The 22,144-nt window shown below is 44.7% G+C and overlaps 1 protein-coding gene across 1 annotated transcript in view; it reads left to right on the top strand.

Annotated features, from left to right (window-relative positions):
• Positions 1-22,144, top strand: part of LOC126176527 (rap guanine nucleotide exchange factor 4) — a 186,330-nt gene that overhangs the window by 22,733 nt on the left and 141,453 nt on the right. Inside the window, exons 3-5 of the mRNA XM_049923683.1 lie at positions 15,762-15,907; positions 18,276-18,420; positions 19,838-20,017. Coding sequence (XP_049779640.1) covers positions 15,762-15,907; positions 18,276-18,420; positions 19,838-20,017 — 471 coding nt within the window. The remainder of the gene's footprint in view (positions 1-15,761; positions 15,908-18,275; positions 18,421-19,837; positions 20,018-22,144) is intronic.

The following is a 22,144-nucleotide window of genomic DNA, read 5'->3' as shown; positions in this document are numbered from 1 at the left end:
CAATAGGCGTTTGCTCGTCATAACACTTTATTGTTCTGAAATTCAAAAGTGTGGTCTTCCTTCGCGCTCCGCTCTTCTATTGGTGGTTTCTCTGTGTGCCAGTTGTACGTGCCTAAAGTGTTCCTCTCAGTGATGCCTTTGCTCGATGTATTGGTGGCCACATTTACAAGAAATGCTGTATATACCAGTGTCCCAGGTACCTTCAGTTTCAGTGGGTCTTTCACAAAGCCGAGGTACTCTCTCGTCTTAAGCGGTGGTCGGAAGACAGTTTTTCATGTTGGATCTTTCAAGCAGCCACGTAATTTTGGCTGAGAGTGGTCTTACGTAAGGAGGGAAAGAGTGTCTCCTGTCTTCTTCGTCGCTTTCTTGATTTGCTTTCTCTCTTCTCTTCTCGAATGCCTTACTGATATATTCTTTACTGTATCCATTTCTGCGGAACACTTTCTTCAAGTGTTTTATTTCGGCTGCAAAGTTTCCCTATCGCAGATGACTGGCGTCCTGTGTATCTGGGAGGTTAGCAGTGTCTGCTGTTGCTTAACATTTCTAAGTATTCCTTGCTTCCCACAAAGAGAGCTAAGTTATTTGCAAATCTGAGAATTGAAAATAGGTCCTCTTTCATTTTTAATCTTCTCATAGAGGTACTTTCACTTCGTACACTGCATGTTCCACGTGCATATTCAACCATAAATGCGATACTCCGCGTCCCTGCATTAGACTGTTCTTCTCAGGAACTTTTAAACCCAGATTTCCTGTTTAATTTTATAGCTCCCACCCATTTTCTGCCATCTTATTTGACTGCATACTCGAAGCCTTTCTCTCCGTCTTCGAATGAAAAGATGAGCGTCAAAATATAACGCCAACTTTCTGATGAGACTGAGTAGTCCGGCTAGAGAGGAGTTTGAGGAGTCGGAGGCGGTTGTGGGCTTTCGATTGGATGGAGCGGAGATGAGGGATCCAGGTGAGGTGACGGTCAATGGTGAGGCCAAGGTAGGTGAGGGTGGGGGTAAAGCGGACAGGACGGGCGCAGACAGTAAGGAAGAAATCCAGGAGCCGGAAGGAGCGAGTGGTACGACCTACGATGATGGCCTGGGTCTTGGAAGGGTTGAGTTTCAGGAGCCACTGGTTACACCATGTGGCAAAAAGGTCAAGGTGATTCTGGAGAAGGCGTTGGGATCGGTGGAGGGTAGGAGCGAGGGCGAGGAATGCGGTGTCATCAGCATATTGCAAGAGGTGTACTGGAGGGGGGGGGGGGGGGGTTGGGGCATATCTGCCGTGTTCAGGAGGTAGAGGAGAGGGGAGAGGACAGAGCCCTGGGGCACACCTGCAGAGGCGTAGAAGGTGTGGGAATTGGCATTATGGATGGACCGCTCCAGTTCCTTTTTTTTTTTCTTCTTTTTTTTTTTTCTTTATTGAATTTCAATTCTCCCCGAAGGGGGCGGGCTGGCAGCAGCTTAGTATGCCGCTCTTCAGTCTACAGATTTTGTGACAAAGATCAGGAGAACAAATAATAATAAAAAACAGGCGATAAAATCGGAGACTTAGAGAGTAACAAGGCGAAAAGAAATCGTGGAACTTAAAACAAACAACAGAGGGATGATGATGCTAATAAAAATACATACGAAGCAGACAGGGAAAACAATAGACAAGTAAAAAACACGGCGACAGTCTGGATGCTGTTCGCAAAAGACATAAAATTCACACCTAGCGACAGCATGGTTTCTGTTCGCAACACGAGAAAGACAAACAACACTGAATAGTCACTGGAACACTGCACAAAAAAGTTGGCAAATGTGACACCACAGCCGAGAGCAGGTGGGGGGAAACTGGACAGAAGAGGGGAAAACAAAAAAGGGTGAAAGGAGAGTAAAAGCGAAGGGGGGGAACCGGGAAAGGAGCTGATGGAGGATGAGGACCCATAAGGGGGGTGGGGGGCAGATGCGACAGGGAGTGGGGTAGTCAGAGGAGGGGAATACAAAAGGACTGGGGGGGAGAAGGGAGGTAGGGAGAGGTTTAGGGAGGAGAAACCAGGATGGAAGGGGGAGGAGAGGGAGCCCAGGGAAAGGACAGAGGAAAGGAGGGGGAGGGAGGATCAGAGTTGAAAGGAAGGATAAATGGAGGGAGAGAGGTCATCATCCGGGAGGGGGAGTTGACGGAAGACACCTTGGGAAAGGAGATGGAGGGTGTAGAGATGGAGGGTAGGGGGGACACAACGGTGAAGACGTGGCAGGGGGCGGGGATGGGAGAGGAGAGGAGCAACCAGGGGGTGAGGGGGTTCAAGACGGCGGGAGGTGTAGAGGATGCGGATATGTTCGAGGAATAGGAGCAGATGGGGGAAAGGAATGAGATCATAGAGGATCCGCGTGGGGGACGGGAGGCGGATACGGAAGGCGAGGCGGAGCGCATGACGCTCAAGGCTCTGGAGCGACTGATAGAATTTGGGGGGGGGGGGGGCAGATATCCAGGCAGGACTGGCATAACAGAGGATGGGACGGATTAAGGATTTGTAGGTGTGGAGGAAGGTAGAGGGGTGCAACCCCCATGTCCGGCCAGAGAGGAGTTTGAGGAGTCGGAGGCGGTTGTGGGCTTTGGATTGGATGGAGCGGAGATGAAGTATCCAGGTGAGGTGACGGTAATGGTGAGGCCAAGGTAGGTGAGGGTGGGGGTGAGACGGACAGGACGTGCGCAGACAGTAAGGGAGAAATCCAGGAGCCAGAAGGAGCGAGTGGTACGACCTACGATGATTGCCTGGGTCTTGGAAGGGTTGAGTTTCAGGAGCCATTGGTTACACCATGCAGCAAAAAGGTCAAGGTGATTCTGGAGAAGGCGTTGGGACCGTTGGAGTGTAGGAGCGAGGGCGAGGAATGCGGTGTCATCAGCATATTGCAAGAGGTGTACTGGGGGCGGGGGTTGGGGCATATCTGCCGTGTACAGGAGGTAGAGGAGAGGGGAGAGGACAGAGCCCTGGGGCACACCTGCAGAGGCGTAGAAGGTGTGGGAATTGGCATTATGGATGGGCCGCTCCAATACTCGATTCGTCCCTTTATACTGTTGTACCGTGCGACTGCGCGTGCAGCCACAGATGCAAATGCGCCAGAGACGTTGGTCGACGGCAGAGACGTGCATAATGCGCGAGTTGTATCTATGACTCCGCAGTTGATCTGTATTGGCGTATCGATATATCATTGTGAGCTGCACTGTGAAGACGTCTTAGCGAGTTTATTACAGCAAGTGCCGGATTCCATGATTTATCAAGATTGAAACCACTATCTCTATTAATTTAATTCGTCGTCAAGCGAATTTCAATTGCCTTCTTCACTATCGAATCCCAAAAGGATGACGTAGTTGCCAAAATTTCGACGTATTCATACAACATACTGTGACCATTATCAATACAGTGCTCTGCCACTGCCGACTTGTTAGGTTGTAAACGTCGTGTGTACCTCCGGTGTTCTGTACATCTTTCTTGGACAGTACGAGTTATTTGTCCGATGTAAGAAAGGCCTCTCCTTGACAATAGCAGAACCAGCTTTTGTTCAAATCTTGCCAGATTAGTACATTTTATAAAAACGACGTCTGTGAATAAGATTTTAACAGAAGCTGGCTCTGCTATTGTTAAGGAGAGGATCCACTTTACTCGCCGAAAATTAGACCTGGTTTCTGAAGAACTTTATCGCCTGCACCTGAAGATGTCTGTGGAGATACCCTATGATTCTTGGAATTGGATTGATGGTACAACTTTGGCCAAATCAGACTGGATTCGTGAGGTGGCCACATCCCGACAGACTCCAAAATTTAGTCGACTGAAGACGACATTGCAGCGAGAAACTGTTATTCGACGCCCTGTTATTAATATGACAGGTAGGGATTTGGACGATGCTACTATGATGGTTTTGAGTAAGGGACTGAATTTTGCACCCACGCCACAAGTTCTGCCATTGCCTTCGTTTATCAGCGCCATTGAAGAAGCTGTTCGACCACTTCCCTCTGATTCAGCAGAGGAAATAAGACGTGATACATGCTGTGCAATTATGAAGGCTCGCCCACAAAGGAGCAATATATCTGTGGCAGAGAGGACTGCTCTAAGCAAGCTTCACCTGGATACTCAGACGGTGGTACTCCCAGCAGATAAAGGTAATGCTACTGTTTTATTGTCTCGGGACGAATACCATGATAAAATGTACAATTTATTGAGTGATAGCATGTACCGGAAGATCAGCAGGGATCCCACTAATCGAGTGGTGAAGAAAACTGTTTCGCCTCTGAATGATTCTCCCTTTCCACCAGAAGTTGTTCGGAGATTGAAACCAAGTGGTCCGGTGCCTCCTAGACTTTATGGACTACCAAAGGTCCACAAGAAAGATGTTCCTCTACGCCCCATAGTGAGTAACATAGGCTCTCCGATCTATGACGTTGCCAAACATGTGGCATCATTGTTGAGGCCTCTTGTGGGAAAATGTACTTACCATATAAGAAACTCGGCTGACTTCATCAGTAAACTGGAATCATTGGAAATGAATCCGTCTGATATATTAGTTAGTTTTGATGTGGTGGCTTTATTTACAAAGGTTCCCCTTCCAGAATCTCTACAACTTATTGAAAGAAGTTTTGACAAAGAGATTTCAGCTTTATTTAAACATGTTCTGACCTCCACATATTTCTTATTTAACAACGAATTTTTTGAACAGACGGACGGAGTCGCCATGGTTAGTCCTTTATCCCCTCTGGTGGCCAATTTATTTATGGAGGACTTCGAAGAGAAGGCGCTTGAATCTGCTGACTTGAAACCCACGGTATTCTGGAGGTATGTTGATGACACCTTTGTAGTTTGGCCCCATGGTGAAGACAACTTGCAAGACTTCTTAAGACATCTGAACTCCCTCCACGATCAAATAAAGTTCACAATGGAAATTGAAAAGGAGGGATGCCATCCATTCTTGGATGTTTTGGTTCGGCACAGAGAGGATGGCACTTTGGGACATGAAGTGTATAGGAAGCCGACGCACACCTATCTGTATTTACGTGCAAATAGCTGCCACCATCCTGCCCAGACAATGAGTGTTCTCCGAACTTTGACTCACAGAGCGGTTATTATTTCTGACGAAAGCAGTCTGCAAGATGAACTTTCCCACTTACAAAGAGTGTATGAAGACAATGGGTACTCTCCACAACAAATACAGAGGGCACTGAAAATGAAACCGAAAGAGGCCACAAAGAAAGCAGAAGAAGATGAAGAAACCTTTAAATCGATGGCCTCCCTGCCATATGTGGGTAGCCTCTCATCAAAAATAGGACGCATTCTCGGCAGACACAAAGTAAAAGTGATTTTTCGTCCTCCACCCAAGACAGCTGCACTCGTGGGATCCGTCAAAGATGATTTGCTGCTCCGAAAATCTGGAGTTTACAAAATCATGTGAATGTGGCCTTTCTTACATCGGACAAACAACTCGTACTGTCCAAGAAAGATGTACAGAACACCGGAGGTCCACACGCCTTCTACAACTTAACAAGTCGGCAGTGGCAGATCACTGTATTGATAATGGTCACAGTATGTTGTATGACAACGTCGAAATTTTGGCAACTACGTCATCCTTTTGGGACTCGATGGTGAAGGGGGCAATTGAAATTCGCTTGACGACGAATTTAATTAATAGAGATAGTTGATAAATCATGGAATCCGGCACTTGATATAATAAACTCGCAAAGACGTCGCCACAGTGCAGCTCACAATGATATATCGATATGCCAACACAGATCAACTGCGGAGTCATAGATACAACTCGCGCATTATGCACGTCTCTGCCGTCGACCAACGTCTCTGGCGCATTTGCATCTGTGGCCGCATGCGCAGTCGCGCGGTACAACAGTATAATAAAAGGCGATTTCTTGCCGCTGCACCCCCGAAACTTAATGGAACAGAACACAAGGTGTCATTCTTAACAAAAGAAATCTTCGGAGGGTAATTAACTTCTGGGGCACCACAAGCAAGTGTTGTAAGACAATTACCGTTCACAGTGCATGTAAATTACCTACTAGATAACGTCGGAAGCTTTGCGAAGCTGTTTGTGAATGGTGCAGTTGTATGTATTGAAGTTGCAACGGTAGAAAAATACAGCGAAATGGAGGAAGACGACCTGAAGAGGAAGGTCCCATAGGGCAGGAATTGTCAGCTGACGCCTCAGCACAAACAAATGAAGCTCACTGGTCATAAATAAGCGGAAAGTCAAGTAATTGTATGATTACAAGATACTCACACCCATTAAATATCTGGACAAATACGTATGGATCGATTTAAAGTGGAAAGACTAGGCTAAACTAGCCGTAGGAAAGGGAGATGCCAGACTGATATTCATTGCAAGAATCCTCAGGAGATGTAGTCAACCCACGAGCTGGTAACGTACAAACTTCTTGTTCGACCGACACTTGAATAATGCCAGTGAGTCTGGGCCCCGCACTAGACAATATCTAAAGATGAGCAGTACGTCACGTCACAGGTTCGTTTAGTAAGCGCGAAAGCTGCACGGAGATGCTCAGCCAACTCTATTGCCAGATGCTACAAGAGAGGCGTTGAGCAGTGCAGTGCAGTTTGCTGTTAAAATGTCGGTGGATTATGTTACTAGAAGTGTCAGTCAATATGTTGATTCCTCTTACACATGTCTCGAGAAAATACCATGAAGCCAAAATTTGCAAGGCTTAGCATGAATCACGCGTCCCGAACACCATTTGCCACTGGAACAAGAAAAAGGGAAAAAAAGTTGACAGTGGTAGACAAAGTACCTTCCGCCAAACACCTAAGGTTAATTGTGGAGTACGGAATTAGATGCAGATATCCTCATTTTTTCCTTTGCTTTTTTATATTTTTACTTTTCTTAAAGTCGTGTATATGGTCCCACTACAGTTCATTTTTCCTTATACATTACCCATCTGCAAACGTATTCACTTAAATTTCGTCAAGTTATTCTTTTAAACGTCCGTACAATGAATGAAAATGCTGTCATGCTGCAAATTAAAAGGGCTGCTTCCGTATTATTGCCATTGCAAGGTGTGGCACCAGTCATCGCTCGACGAGGTACAGCCAGTGGACTAAGAGAAAACCAATGAACGGAGGCCCCTATCATCATTCGTCTACCACCACATTTCACAGTGGGAATCATGTGACATGTTACATAATGTTCGACGCGGATTTTCCACTCTCAATACTTATGCTGAATGATCGGAACGTATGGGCTTAACTTCGTTCTTCATTTACATGTTACTCTTCTTCTGTCCTAGCGTCCACTGCCAACACGTTTTCATCCATGGTAACTGGCATGTACTACTGCAGTCGTCATTCTTGGCTCAAACATAGCAAGACACCGACTTGAACTAACCAACCTTTCCAATATTTCAGTTGTTTTAATAATCTGTCCCGACTGCATCGACCAAGACCAGATTGCTCCCCATGAACTCAGATACGGATTGAATAGTGAGGAAGACTAACCCCTTATAAATGACTTGTCGGTGTCGGTTCTTACAAAACCATGAACGATTATTAATTGCAAGGGGCCAACTATTTACTGAATTGAGAGACTTGGTCAAAAATAACCCAAATTACATTTCCTCCTCGGGAGCAGACACACAAAAAAGGGAAGGACTACGTATTATTGAGAATAGAAGGGATACAAAACAAACCAAGAGGATGACAAAAATTGAACTTAGGCACGATTCAACTGAATGTTATATCGGCTTAGTAAGGCCCAAAAGGGATATATAGGATGCGAACGGCCATCATCCCAAGAGGTTGTAATCTGAAATTTGTAATCACAGCTGGACGCGCAGTGGTTACGCTGAACGAACCAGGAAACCGGTGTAGTGTCCACATGCAAACGCCCCAACATGCTTGATCATGGTGAGCCCTCGGCTACGGGATTATATTTAACTGCGCTGATAACTAGGAGGGTTGGAACTTCAATAGTGGCAACTATTTATTTACAGCTCGTACAAAATAGATACGTGTTTCAAAGTTTTACTGACCAAAGTAGACACCGGCAGTGTGTATAACCAGTTGTCAGCGATGTGGAAGTCGTAGGATACTCTTAGCAGTGCCAGTTGAGTTGACAGTTCGCGCGGCGCGGTCTATCGTCCGACGAATTCGTAGCAGTTCTGAAGCGAATGCCGTGAAGTGTTTCCTTCAGTTTAAAAATCGAGTTGAACTCACGAGGGCTTAAGTCTGGGGAGTTCAGTAGATGGTATAGCACTTAGCAGTCCCGTCAGTCAAACAAATCAGTAACAGCTTGCACTGTACGTGCTTGAGCATTGTCCTGCAAAATGATTGTCAGGTCCTGCAGAAAGTGTCATTATTTCTGTCTCTAAGCTGGTCGTTGGTTGTGTTCCAAAAATGAACAGCATAGAGACAGAAGTGATGACACTTTCTGCAGGACCTGACCATCATTTTGCAAGACAGTGCTCAAACACGTACAGTGCAAGCCGTTACTGATTTGTTTGTCTGACGGGGCTGCTAAGTGCTGTAACACCTACTGCATTCCCCTGACTTAAGCCGTCGTGAGCTAAACTCGATTTCTAAACCGAAGGAAACACTTCACGGCATTCGCTTCAGAACTGCTACAAATTCGTCGGGCGATACACCGCGCCGTCCGAACTGTCAACACAGCTGGCACTGCTAAGAGTATCCTACGACTTCCACATCGCTGACAACTGGTTATACACAATCATTACAATCACTACTTTGAAGGTCAGTAAAACTTTGAAACACGTATCTATTTTGTACGAGCTGTAAATAAATAGTTGCCACTATTAAAGTTCCAACTCTCGCACATTTAATAAGAAACGAATGGAATGCCTCTAACCACGATCCTCCCGTGATAACCTATGCGGTAAATTACACTTACTATAATTGACGAATCGAGGGGCAAGACTTACATTTACTGCATCTTGTCGGCGATAGCAACTCGTCAGTAATGGTATGATGTGCTGATTTTCGAGATATCAGGCTGCGGCTCTCGGCGCAGCTGCCATTCAAGTCTGTCTTTTTCCGCACCTTTCCCCGGGTCTCATTGCTTAAAGCCAGAGTGCCTTCTTCCACGTCCCCGTCCAGTGTGCCCTCAAAATTCTACTCTTCCCGTTTGATTTGAGCTTACATCAATAGGAATGACTCAGCCAGTAATGAATCACTGCATTCCAACACCCCACCTACCGGATGTCATTTTTGGCTCCCGATAAGTTGCCTTCCTGTGCATAAAATTCTGCGAATCGGAGTTCCAAATTCCCAATGAGCTGGCTTCCCACGTTGTAAGAGAGAGAAGAAGGTGCAGTCCACATATAGTGGAGTCCAGATGCCACTAAACCTTCCCCACAAGTAGGAGAAAAAAATTAACAATGACTGTCGCATAGCTTCCCACGTGAAAGCGACGGGATGGTCATGTCTAGGCCATCCCAACTTCCCTCAGTTTTCTCGAAAGACCGGTTGGCGAAAAAGATAACACTGGAATCTTCTTTGAGCACAGACTACGACTCGCAAAATAACCTATTTTCCATTGGCCAGAACGCGTTGTCATTGTCCTTCAGTCGGAACGTTTTAGAAGTGCCTGACCACACACCACAGGGGCTGCAGCGCTAAAGAATTTTGCGTTCATGCGTCTGGCTGGCGTCGTAGCAGACAATATTTTGCTTCCAGTGCAGCTTACCTGGTGCTAAGCGGTCGGGCCAATGTTCCTGCTTGTAGCGGCCCTTCCTTCGGAAGTCGCCTTTATCCCTATGGACTCTTTTTCTGCCCATGACTGGCGTTCCCTCCTGCCTGGCATGGCTCACTCACAGAGTCATGCAACTCGTTAAATAGAGGACATGAAACTAAATATGCAGAATGAAAAATGAACTAAGGTGCTTGTTAGCAGCTAGTCATTGACATAAGCCGCGATATCGACGCAGGTGTCTCTCAATCGGTATATTCGTTTTACCGATTTCAGTAAATTGGTGTACTTTAAGTGATCAGATTGGTGCAAGACAGAAATGTAGTCTTTCGCCCCCTATTGTTCAATCTGTACATCGAAGAAGCAATGACGGAAATGAAAGAAAGGTTCAGGAGTAGAATTAAAATTCAGGGTGAAAGGATATCAATGATACGATTCGCTGATGACATTGCTATCCAGTGAGAAAGTGAAGAAGAATTAAATCATCTGCCGAATCGAATGAGCTCTCTGATGAGTGCAGAATATGGTTTGAGAGTAAATCGAGGAAAGACGAAAGTTACGAGAAGTAACAGAAATGAGAACAGCGAGAAACTTAACATCAGGATTGATGGTCACGAAGTAGATGAAGTTACGGAATTCTGCTACTTAGGCAGCAAAATAACCAATGACAGACGGAGCAAGGAGGATATCAAAAGCAGATTAGCAATGGCAAAAGGGGCATTCTTGGCCAAGAAAAGTATTATAGTATCAAACATAGGCGTTAATTTGAGGAAGTTTCTGAGAATACACGTTTGGAGCACAACATTGCATGGTAGTGAGTCATGGACTGTGGGAAAACCGGAACAGAAGAGAATCGAAGTGGTGCCACAGACGAATGTTGAAAATTAGGTGGACTGATAAGGTAAGGTTCAAAAAATGGCTCTGAGCACCATGGGACTTAACAGCTACGGTCATCAGTCCCCTAGAACTTAGAACTACTTAAATGTAACTAACCTAAGGACATCACACAACACCCAGTCATCACGAGGCCGAGAAAATCCCTGACCCCGCCGGGAATCGAACCCGGGAACCCGGGCGTGGGAAGCGAGAACGCTACCGCACGAATAAGGTAAGGAATGGCGAGGTTCTGCGCAGAATCGGAGCGGAAAGAAATATGTGGAAAACACTGACAAGGAAAAGGGAGAGGATGATTAGGACATCTGTTAAGACATCAGGGAATGACTTCCACGGTACTAGAGGGAGCTGTAGAGAAAGATTCGAATACATCCAGAAAATAATTGCGGACGTAGGTTGCAAGTGCTACTCTGAAATGAAGAGTTGGCACAGGAGAGGAATTCGTGGCGGGCCGCATCAAACCAGTCAGAAGGCTGACGACTCAAGAAACCGTATCATTCCGAACCCGACTGATGCTTTTCAGCATCTGCACCTTAAGTAAAAGTTTCAAGTGAAAACATCTCCCAAGAAGTAGCTATAGACCTAAAACCACTTGAGCACACGATCTGAATATATTTCGCTTTGGTATCTATCAAAATCTGCTCGTCTGAATTCGCGACTTTTGGAAGGCATTCAACGTCCCTAAGTACTGTTACTTTTGGTCTAGGCTTTTGTTACAAGGGCGATCAAAAAGTTATCGTTCGAAAACCATACAGTCCAGAATAGGTATATCAGTCGAGCAAAATCGCCGTGAGTGTTGAGGCTGTCATCTCACTGACGCACCAGGTGAAGACACCTTTTAGGTAAAACAGCATATCCCACTGCGTTAAGAAGTCCGTAACTGCCTGCTGCACAGTCTCGGGAAGTCCTACAGGTGTAAACGCACCTTTATAATTTCTCTCAGGCCTCTCAGTTTCGCACGTCAGTCTTTGCTGAGAAGTGTATCCAAAATTTCCACAGCCACATACAAAACAGATAATTAGGTCGGTGTCGACCTGTATTTATGCCTTTTTCGACTACTACGACACCTCACCACGTTCATGTCGACCTCTGTACTGTTTTCTGCTGAGCAAAAGCTTGCTGCAGGAATGCGGCAGTGAGTCTGGTGGGAACTGTCTCTTACTCTGGAGGAGAATAGTGCGTGCCATTCTAAAAAAATCTTCATCAATGCAGCTATGTCAACATTGTGATTATAAATTATTTGAGGTATTTGAGATTTAGAATCATAAATACTCTTATATTGAATCCTTTAACCTGTTCAACGCACAGAATCTTTGGGAGTAACATCAGTCAAATTCTTAATTCGGTGGTGTACTTTATCAGTAACTAACGTACAAATAGTTTAATAATACTGGTTCTATGCATGCAACTGTTAAAGCGCGTTTTTCATCACTATAAACATTTCCTCTTATTTAGCTAAAATATTGTAAACTGTACTGTTTACTCGTTCATTTCTTGCTTTCAGTGGGGATGCACTGCATGTTTTACTGTAATTTCCCCCTTTAGCACTGATACTATACATAAAAAATAATAGAAAATGGGAGATGAAACACAAGTCTAGAAGTAAGGAAACATTTTTCGGACGGCCAATAACGAAGACCACAGGCAACCGCTGGTCGGAAGGGAGCGAGGGAAAAGAATATTCGTAAATGTACATCTACTTACGTACACCGCAAGCCGCCATACTGAACACAGAAGGAGGTAGCCTGTATTATCGAATCGGTTCGATGGCTCCCTTTAATGCGTTCTGGTCGTGATGGCAAACACTGTAAGAATACTCAAGCATAGGTCGCGGATGTGTATCACACGCGGTCACCATAACACATGCTCTGAACTTTCCTAGAATTCTCCCAATAAAACTACGCTGATCATCGCCTTGTCTACAACCAATCTTATGCGCTCGTTCCATTTCACACAGTTTTATGCAGTCATGGACTGTGCGGCTGATCCCGGCGGAGGTTGGAGTCCTCCCTCGGGCATTGGTGTGTGTGTTTGTCCTTAGGATAATTTAGTGTGTAAGCTTAGGGACTGATGACCGTAGCAGTTAAGTCTCATAGGATTTCACACACATTTGAACACGGTTTTACAACGGTATAACTAGATATGTAACTGACGCGACTGTGTCAAGTAATACCACGATGGTACTACTGAACGACGAAAGTTTCCCGTACCCTACAGCGTCATCAGCATTCACAGATGCTACTTACCCTACCATTCATATTCGTTGTGTACACAGGGTGAGTTTGCCACCAGGGGACAAACTGTAGGATGCGACTGCTGAGAGAGGAGCAAACAGGTCAGAAGAACATCAGACCGGAAATGCGTTTCAAGCGAGGTACACCCACTTGAAGGTGGAGATGAAAGATCTTCGACAGTGTAGGTTTCAATGATTGAAAGCACACGGGAGAACGCACTAGGCAAGTGGGAATGTCCTGCCTGCACTAGCGTTTCAGCTTCGCGCTCAAGAAGGCAGTGAGATGGAGCGCCATGCTGTAGTAGCCACATTACCCTTCGTACCATCAAAGGGTGCAGATAATGCCTCCCCTCTGAGGCGCTGTGGAGGGATGACTGGCCCCACAAGGTGGTCGCCAATAAACCCCCCAAACACACACACACACACACACACACACACACACACACACATTGATGCTGAAACGGTACTGATACTTCGCTGCAGCTATACCATGGGAATTCTCCCTAGCCCATGGCTGGGCGTTGTGGAAGTTGACTATACTGTCCCCCGTAAGGTGGCCTCAGTTTTGAATAAGACGGAGCAAAGGATTCCAGCACCGTGATGGTCTGTGCGATGAACCAGCGACAAAATGAACCGCGGAGGGAAGTCGATAGGTAATAAGGTCTTCACGTGCTATAAGTGATACACATAGTGGTAGTTGTGGAGAATGTTCCACACGGTCGTCTGGGGTACCCATGCTGGCAGAGCACCTGCCTGGTGCTGATACTGGGGTCACTGTCAAAGAACTTGGTGTCAGACGCTCCCCGGAAATTTAGGTGTATGGAATCTGCCTGTTACCCTTCATTCATAGTTTGCAGGATATCGTACCAGAAAAGGGCAAGCTGAGTATCACACGAATGATGATTTCTAAATTCTGCTGATTTGTGAGCTGAGGCTTTTCTGTTTCGAGGAAATTTATTAATTCAAACAAATAATTAGCTCAAGATTCTGCAGCAAACCGATGTTAATAATATTGATAATATTGGTCAATAATTGTACGGGTCCGTTCTTTTACCCTTCTTACAGACAGGAGTTATCTACGCTTTTTTTATTTTTAGTCGCTCGAGACTTGCTGCAGCGCAAGAGATCCGTGATAAAAGCAAGTTAAGTAATGTGCCAATGCCGGAGAGTACTCTCTGCAAAAGAGAATTGGGATTCAATTCTTTTAAACATGAAATTCAGAACTTATCTTTTGTTGTTTCGATTGCCACGCAAGGCTGGTAGACCAGTGACTGAACAGATGTCTTCGACTCGCTAAGTGATTTCACTTAGGACAAGACTTTTCTCGACTTCTCAGAAAGAGCTTTCGCTAACTTGTGATGGTGGAGGTTCGCGCATCGATCTTTTGACATACACAGTTTTCTACTAACTTCTGCTTGTCGTGATTTTAACCGAGAATGCAACAAATCCTGTTTCATCAGAATTTTCCGAATTTTTCTGTTAACCTACGGTAGTTCTTTTCCGTCTTTAATATGGTTACGCGGCACGTAGATTTCCAGGATGCGCTTTATAGTTAAACTTCGTCCATAATTCCTCTACGTCCATCGTACTCAAAGTCAGTGATGTCCATTTATTGTCTAAGTAGGATGCTAACATCTACTTAGCTGCTCTCTTCAGCAAAATTCTCCTAGCCCTGTTGATGGATTTATGAACTTCAGTGACCATCATAACTATGATATCATGATCACTAATCCCGGTCTCTTTAATGAGACTGTCCATAGAGCCAGGCCTGTTTGTAGCTAAACGATCTGAAATACGAGTATTTTCATTACATGTGGGGTTTTGAACTGTCAGCTGAAAACTGTTTTTAGGAAAATTTGTTCAGAACTACTTTATAAGACCGTCCATAACACCTGCAATGAATCCATAAACATCTCAGTCTATATTGGTAGATTAAAATCGCCTTACTCATATTGTATGGTATGGGTACTTCCGCGCAACTGAGAGTAGGATTTGTTTGAGTGACTCTACTGCTACGGCGGAATAGAGTAACCGGTAAAAAATTCCAATGATTGTCTTTATCTACTCGAGTACTCGTGCCTGCATAATTTCGCAGTCAGGCTCCGTTTCGACATAGATAGACGATTTCATCCGGCTCTAGTTTCCGAGTGTAATCTGAGCGCGACAGATTTTCTGGAGGAAGGTAAATTCAGATACTTCGTCACGAATAAATTGCAGTTTACGGTTAAAATCTTGACTTTGTACACGATCTGACTTCGCACTCTGAGTATCAACTGGCGAACGCTCAGGACCTCAAATTATAACCTAGCCTAAAAAAGACCATATGCACTCCACAACTAGTTTGCCACCAGAGTAGCTGCCTCCTTTGTATAGAGCGCCCCTCATCTATTAAGGGGAGTCCTACAATTATCCACCCCATAAAACATGTCCAGAAATTCGCAACTGGCGCTGATACAGAATCGATGGAGCCCCTGGTTTAGACCCTCCAGTCGGTTCCAGACCAAAGGACCTCGATAGATCTGCGTACGATGATGCAAATTGTGAGCAAGGCCAGTAGTCTTCGCCACTTCCGCCAGCCCTCTGTACGAACGGAGGACGCCCTCAGACCTTAGCGACAGGTGTTACCGGTGCCGACATGAGCCACAACTTGCGAGTGACCGCATCTCGTTTCCCCACTAGCTACCCCACCACTCGCAGTTATCTCAGCTGCCCACTTAACATTTGTCCCGATCACGTACATGAAATAATTGACTGACAAATGGAATCAGTCTGCTGCGCTTCGCTTAGGGAGGCAGAAGGGAGGCGAGAAGGGATCGGGGGAGTGGCGGGTATCCTGTTGTTGATGTCGATACAGCGTACATTTGTATTAATTTAAGAAAAAGTTTGTCGTTTGTATCACTGTAATGAGGGAGACGATATTTCACTGACACTGTCCTCATGTTGTGGTCCAGGAGTCACGAGCGCACACCTGAGGACCTGGAGATAATCTACGAGGAGCTGCTGCACATAAAGGCGCTGTCGCACTTGTCCAACTCGGTGAAGCGGGAGCTGGCCTCCGTCATCGTGTTCGAGGCACACCCCAGGGCCGGGACTGTGCGTAAGTATTCATCACGCAGCCGGCACGCAAGCAGATTCCTAAAATTAAACGATGATAACCGTGCATTTCAGAAAATAGTCTAGAATACATATCCTACTGAGTCATTCATGACTTTCTTTTGCACTAGACACAATAAGGATTTTATTAATTTAATTGATACGAAAAAATGATAGCACAAGAAATATAATTAACACCCTGAGTTCATTTTTTATGGAAAAATGCGTGACGGACGCAATAGTAAACTACATATTTATTATTTTCATATGTGGCACCAGTGTTATAACGCAGTCTTGTAATGTCAGTATGGTCTGTAGGCAATACTGGTTGTCGGTTAACCGAGCGAAAACATACGGAGAGTACCCGGCGCGCAAACTAGCAGACAGCAGCTATTGAAAGTGGTCGTTATGGAATTCGTCAGTAAATCATATGGTGAAACAATGTAAACCCTTAGTGTATCGATGTGAAAGCCAAGAATGGTATCTTGAGTTTTTTTCCTCAGCCATTACGCTATGAAATGTGGCAGTGTCACTTTTTAAGCTTTGTAGTCAATTAATGTCCAGAGGAATAAATCATACAGCAGCATCCTAACGAACGACAGACTACACCTACAAGAGTTGTGAAACTCAAGGATCGCTGTAACCTGTAAAATAAATACACAGAAATACACAATCTGTTTTATGTCGTGGCCGAGGGTGCCACGACGGTTGACGCACCTCAGATAGCAAGAATGAATGAACTTTATTCACTCACAATAATGGAATACAACAGAACAGTCATTCGGGCTTGAATCAACACTACGTGGTTCCAATCTACCGATATCGCTAACATAGGAGTGGGAGAGTCCTGACAGGGGTGACGTTTGTGCGACCGTATCGATGAAGGGCAGCAGGGCTCGAGGACGGTTCAGGAGACAGGGCCCGGCGAGACGGGAGCCCGTGGCCGGACGGAGTTACGCCGGCTGCTGCGGACCATGCGGAAACATAGGCTCTGTCGGATGGGCCGCGGACGCGGCCGGCGTGATCCGGAAGCGACGATTAGTTGTTCAGCGAATGGCCACGGATGCAGCCGGCGTCGGACCCAGCATAGCGAACTCGGACGAGACCCAGAAGGAACACTGGGACAAGGCTCAGACCGAAGAACTGCATTGGGGCGACGGGAGCTGCGATTGAGGGACTGGCGATAGCGGTCGGCATTTGGCCCTGGACGGCTTTTATAGCCACCTGGCGGAAGAATATTGCCCCGGCGACCGGCGGACACGTGACCTGTGGAAGAAGACTCGGTACTCGCGATGGCAGCGCTAAATTGTAGCGACTCTCGCGCCTCTAGCGGTGAACCTGGCGCCACATGTTACCGTGGCGACTGCGAGGGATGCGACTGAGATCAAACGCGGTGTGCTTTTGTTGTGATCGCATTGTTTATGTTACACCCCCTTGCGCTGGTATCGCCGGTGGCATGGAGAGGCGGCAGCCTGCTGTACCCGTATGTGTTTCTAACGGTGGATCCCAGGCGAATAAAATAGCACGATAAAAAAGTTAAGCACCCAGAAGGGGAGGAGGAAACGAAATGTTGGGAAGATATGTGATGTTACTTCAGTGATTGATCGCTCGCCAATTGAATGCTGCATGTAACAATAACAGCGACGACGACGACTAGTGCTGCTGCTGCTGCTGCTGATGATGATGCTGATGATCAACCATACCATCCAACACAACTTCACTAGAGGGTACTAAAGTCATCGCCCACATGCAAATAGTTCTACTCAGCTCACTCAGAGGGCAAAAATACAGTCTTATACACTTCCACCGATAAACCATACGCCTATCTACTTAGACCTAAATAGTAGACATCAACTACTTTTAGTGTCTCAGTGTACAAATTGAATAATATGGAAGTAGTATTAGAAGAAGCTGCAGAGCTAAACACTTAAGACGTGATACTGTCACGAAAGTGCAGACGATAATTTACAGCTCTCTTTCCACGTTTCGTGGCAAAAAATTTATACTTGACATTAATCTCGAGTCACCGTTTGAAATCCACACTGAACAGTAACTTATAGCGGCAATAACGTTTATACGTCGTTTAAGGAAAACAACAACAATATAGCCATATTTTCGTAATAGTAACACTGATATAAACATGTTAATGTTATGGTAGAAATAGTTGACCCCAACTCAGATATCACAGAAAATACGGAATGTCAACTGTCTAACGGCATTAATATTTGACGCGAGAAAGACTGATTAAACGCTCTCACCAGTCAACTATGGCATTTATCAATTCATAGTATACGGGCAGTTGCATATGCAGAGAAATGTAAAGTATCAACTAGTATTTAGAAAGTGACGTGATTAGTGCTTCACTGTTTCAGTATTCAACCAGGGCGATGAAGGACGGTCTTGGTATATCATACTCAGGGGTTCAGTGGACGTTGTCATACATGGGAAAGGAACTGTGACGACGCTGCAAGAGGGTGATGACTTCGGAAAGCTTGCACTCATAAATGATGCTCCAAGGTATGTATAGCAATCACTAATGGTTTTCGTAAATAACTTATAGATTGAAAAAAGTTAAATGCAACCTACTGCCGCATATTCAGAATTTAGGTTAAACTGATGCTACGTCGTTGAAGGAAACTTTGACTTATTTTGGCAACGTAAATCTGACTAGACCAGGACATGCAAGCGATGTGCTGTTTTCATAGAATGGCTGTACGCGCAGGGCCTCACAGTGATTCCAAAAATGTTAGATATGTGTTTTGTAACAACATATATTCCTTTCATAGACAGAGCAATGCGCGTTATAAATCGAAATAATTGTGTAAGTCACATCGTTAGCAGTGGCATCTGTTCGGTTCTAGTGTTTACAGCTCATGAAAGATCGTCGCTGCACACCAAGAAATTTGTTTGCTCTGTTGGAACTACCACTGGCACTCTATCCAGGCGATAGTCTCCGTCGGCTTCATAGATACGGAGCGGACGGATCACCGTCAATATTGCCACATGCCCTCATGATTGGAATTTGATGCAGGACACTGCCGCGTAGACTGGTGGTCAGGAACTTTGCGTTACCACCTCTCCTCATCTTGCCAGCCAAATTCTGGGTACGAGCAGTCATTCCAACAGGCTGCCACAGAGTGGAGCGTCAACGCACGAAAGTGTACGCCTGTGTCTTTAGCTGCGCAGATAGGTCCCAGTGTTATTGTACGCACAAATCCACTGTTTGCAAAAGCACTGTCAGCGGAAGACCCTAAGATGATTTCTCATGAACTGTTTCCATTACAACCGTGCAACAAACTCCTTTGCTGTTAAAATATCTTCTATTGGCATATTCTTAATAAAATTAAGAGATGTTCTTTTTAATAAATCGACACCTGGTGCTATTAAATATATTTGCCACAATTTACGGGATCACTGTATTGGCTAACTTCTTAAGTCTCAGTGTGTCCACACATTTTGTAAAAACATCAATTAATTGCATATCTCGTTCGAGAAATACCTGCTGCGCTAAATTTTCGTGATTCATCTTGTAAATCTACGGTCCATCAAAAATAATAGGACACATTAAGAGAAATTGAGTTCCTCACCTAAAAACAATTTTAAATCGAGATGGGCCAGGGAGCTTACATGCTATGCTGCAAAAGGCAGACGGTATCTATCAGGATACTACTACAAGCAAACTTTTAATTCTTTGTTAATAAATATCTGTTTGGGGCATGCTAGTGTCCAACATTTACTCCAACATAGCATTGTTGGCACTGCCGGTACGTTGGAGAATTTGAAAATTGTCTCCGTTCTGCAATACCAAAAGTTTCTCTTGATCATGCCACAAGAGGTTTTTGAAGCTTTAAAGCACTATGATGATGTATATTTAGGTAATGTACATAGTTATACACTTGTGTTAAACTAATTAGCATACTTGTTCTCTGTGCAGGGCAGCGACAATCGTGTTACGAGAAAACAATTGCCATTTTCTGCGTGTCGATAAGCACGATTTTGACCGCATTCTCCGAGGGGTGGAAGCAAACACGGTGCGACTCAAAGAGCACGGGCACGACGTCCTCATACTCGAGAAGATCTCACCAGCGCGGGGCTCCGTCTCTTCGCATTTCAAGTGAGTCGTCTAGTCTACGACATTTTCACACACACACACACACGGACTAAAAACTATAACGATATCTATTAATATTTTGAAAGTTTCTCTTTGTTCAAACACAGGGCTTAGCACAAGAAAATGCCGGTATCTGGCAAGGGGGAAGGGGCGGAAGGGGACAGCGAGGTTCCGCAGCTCACGTCAGTTTCACAGTGAGCGCCAAAACAAGTGGACTTAATGGAAGATACACTGCTATTCTTTCGAAATTTCTAGGCATAACTGCGAAAATAATCTCCGTTAATTATAAATAAAATACGGAAATAATTAAAGAACAATTACCCACTAGAAAAAATTTAAAGCTACGTCTATGTATTGTTTCTTTAAATAGCTATCATTGAGAATTAAGTACAATCATCAAATATTTGAATGAGCTAACAAAATGTTTCTGCGTATAATACTTCTCCTGACACTGTAGCCAACTCGTGGCAGCATCTTGCAGTTCATCGCAGCAGTCAGAGCGTTGGTCGTTATGTAGTGAACAGATGAAAATATAGGCTATAGAGCGGATGTTGGAAAACGTCGCATTTCTATTGGAAAATTCATGCGTTTGCTCGTTTAACGCTGTTGCTCTCAATGTTGACGAAGATTGATACGTACTGAATTTAGATTTAATTGCAATTGACTTTAAAAGATCAGGCTATTGCTATGTGTTTATAGTTACTCAGAAGCAGGAAGCGAAACATATAGCGTGTCTCAGGAGGAATGGTCAGTATGCAGGGACATGAAAGGAACGATCATTCGAAGCGAAACACTAGTAAACACAAGCTTTAAAATGCATACCTTAAGAGCTATAAGCACTTACTCATCTTTGCTGGTGTGAAATACATCGCTTCCACTGAATGGGTGCTCTTAACTCTTAAGGTATGCACTTTAGAACCCATGTTTACTAGATACCTTTTTCTTGTTTTCGTCAGTACGACTTTTTCACGTTCCTGTATGTTGAGACGTAAGGGAGCTCCTTCGTATCTTCCTGCCCAGATGCTAACTGGGCTTGGGTAATAGCTTCCCAGTAAAAAACCCGTGTTGATTGCAGCCGTTCGAATACAAACGTAACCGACACACGTGATGTACCCACACAGCAATGTAGTGCATGCCACGGGCTCCGTGCTGGCAGAAGCCACACCCCCAACCGCCCAATTTATCGGCGGAAAATTAACCTGTAGCAGTTTCGAACTGAAAATAACTTCGTTCACGGAGTGGGCAGTATTTTTAAAGCTCTGAAAATAAGCAGTCGCCGACATAACACTGTGTTTGTTTTTCAACATCTAAAGAGTACTTATGGCATAATTATGTTCTATTAAACAAAATTTACGTGTTGCAAATTGACAGATGAGTTTTTTATATTTTCTCTTCCATTGTGGCCTACTGTACATTACTACGAACTTGCTCCACAGTACACTGTAGTCGTCTGGCATTATTTTGTTTAAACTGTTAACAAAGCTCTCTTAATATCGTTTGTTAATACACCAAACGACGTACACCACTAAGCAAAATAGATGACCAGATTACATCCAATATGGCATCTATTTGTTTAAAATAAAATTTGTGATAATCTTGCTCACTTACAACAATGATCAACAACGATTTTGCATCAGGTATGTGGTATATTAATTCCCGGGTGTTTTTTTTTTTTTTTTTTTTATAGAAATGTGGTGTCACATAACGCTGCCAAAATTTTTATAATCAACTAATTTTTTTACATTTCTACTCAATTATTTCATTTACACATTCTGATATAAAAGAGCCAACAAGTTATGTCCTTACTTTCGTTGTTTTATGTAATGTTAGTTTCAAAAACATTCACAGGTGGCAGGTTAATCATTTGCCAGAATGTTTTAGTTGCATACATCAGTTCATATCGCCCCCTGTAGCTGAGAGGTCAGCGCGACGGACTGTCAATCCTAAGGGCCCGGGGAATCGTTCCCGGCTGCGTCGGAGATTTTCTCCGCTCTTGGACTGGGTGTTGTGTTGTCTTAATCATCATCATTTCATCCCCATCGACACGCAAGTCGCAGAAGTGGCGTCAAATCGAAAGACTTGCACCAGGCGAGCGGTCTACTCGACGGGAGGCCTTCGTCACACGACATC

This window comes from Schistocerca cancellata, chromosome 3 (assembly GCF_023864275.1).
Source record: "Schistocerca cancellata isolate TAMUIC-IGC-003103 chromosome 3, iqSchCanc2.1, whole genome shotgun sequence".
In the NCBI taxonomy this organism is placed as follows: domain Eukaryota; kingdom Metazoa; phylum Arthropoda; class Insecta; order Orthoptera; family Acrididae; genus Schistocerca; species Schistocerca cancellata.
Note: the sequence above shows the minus strand (reverse complement) of the source record. Positions and strands in the feature narration are given on the sequence as shown.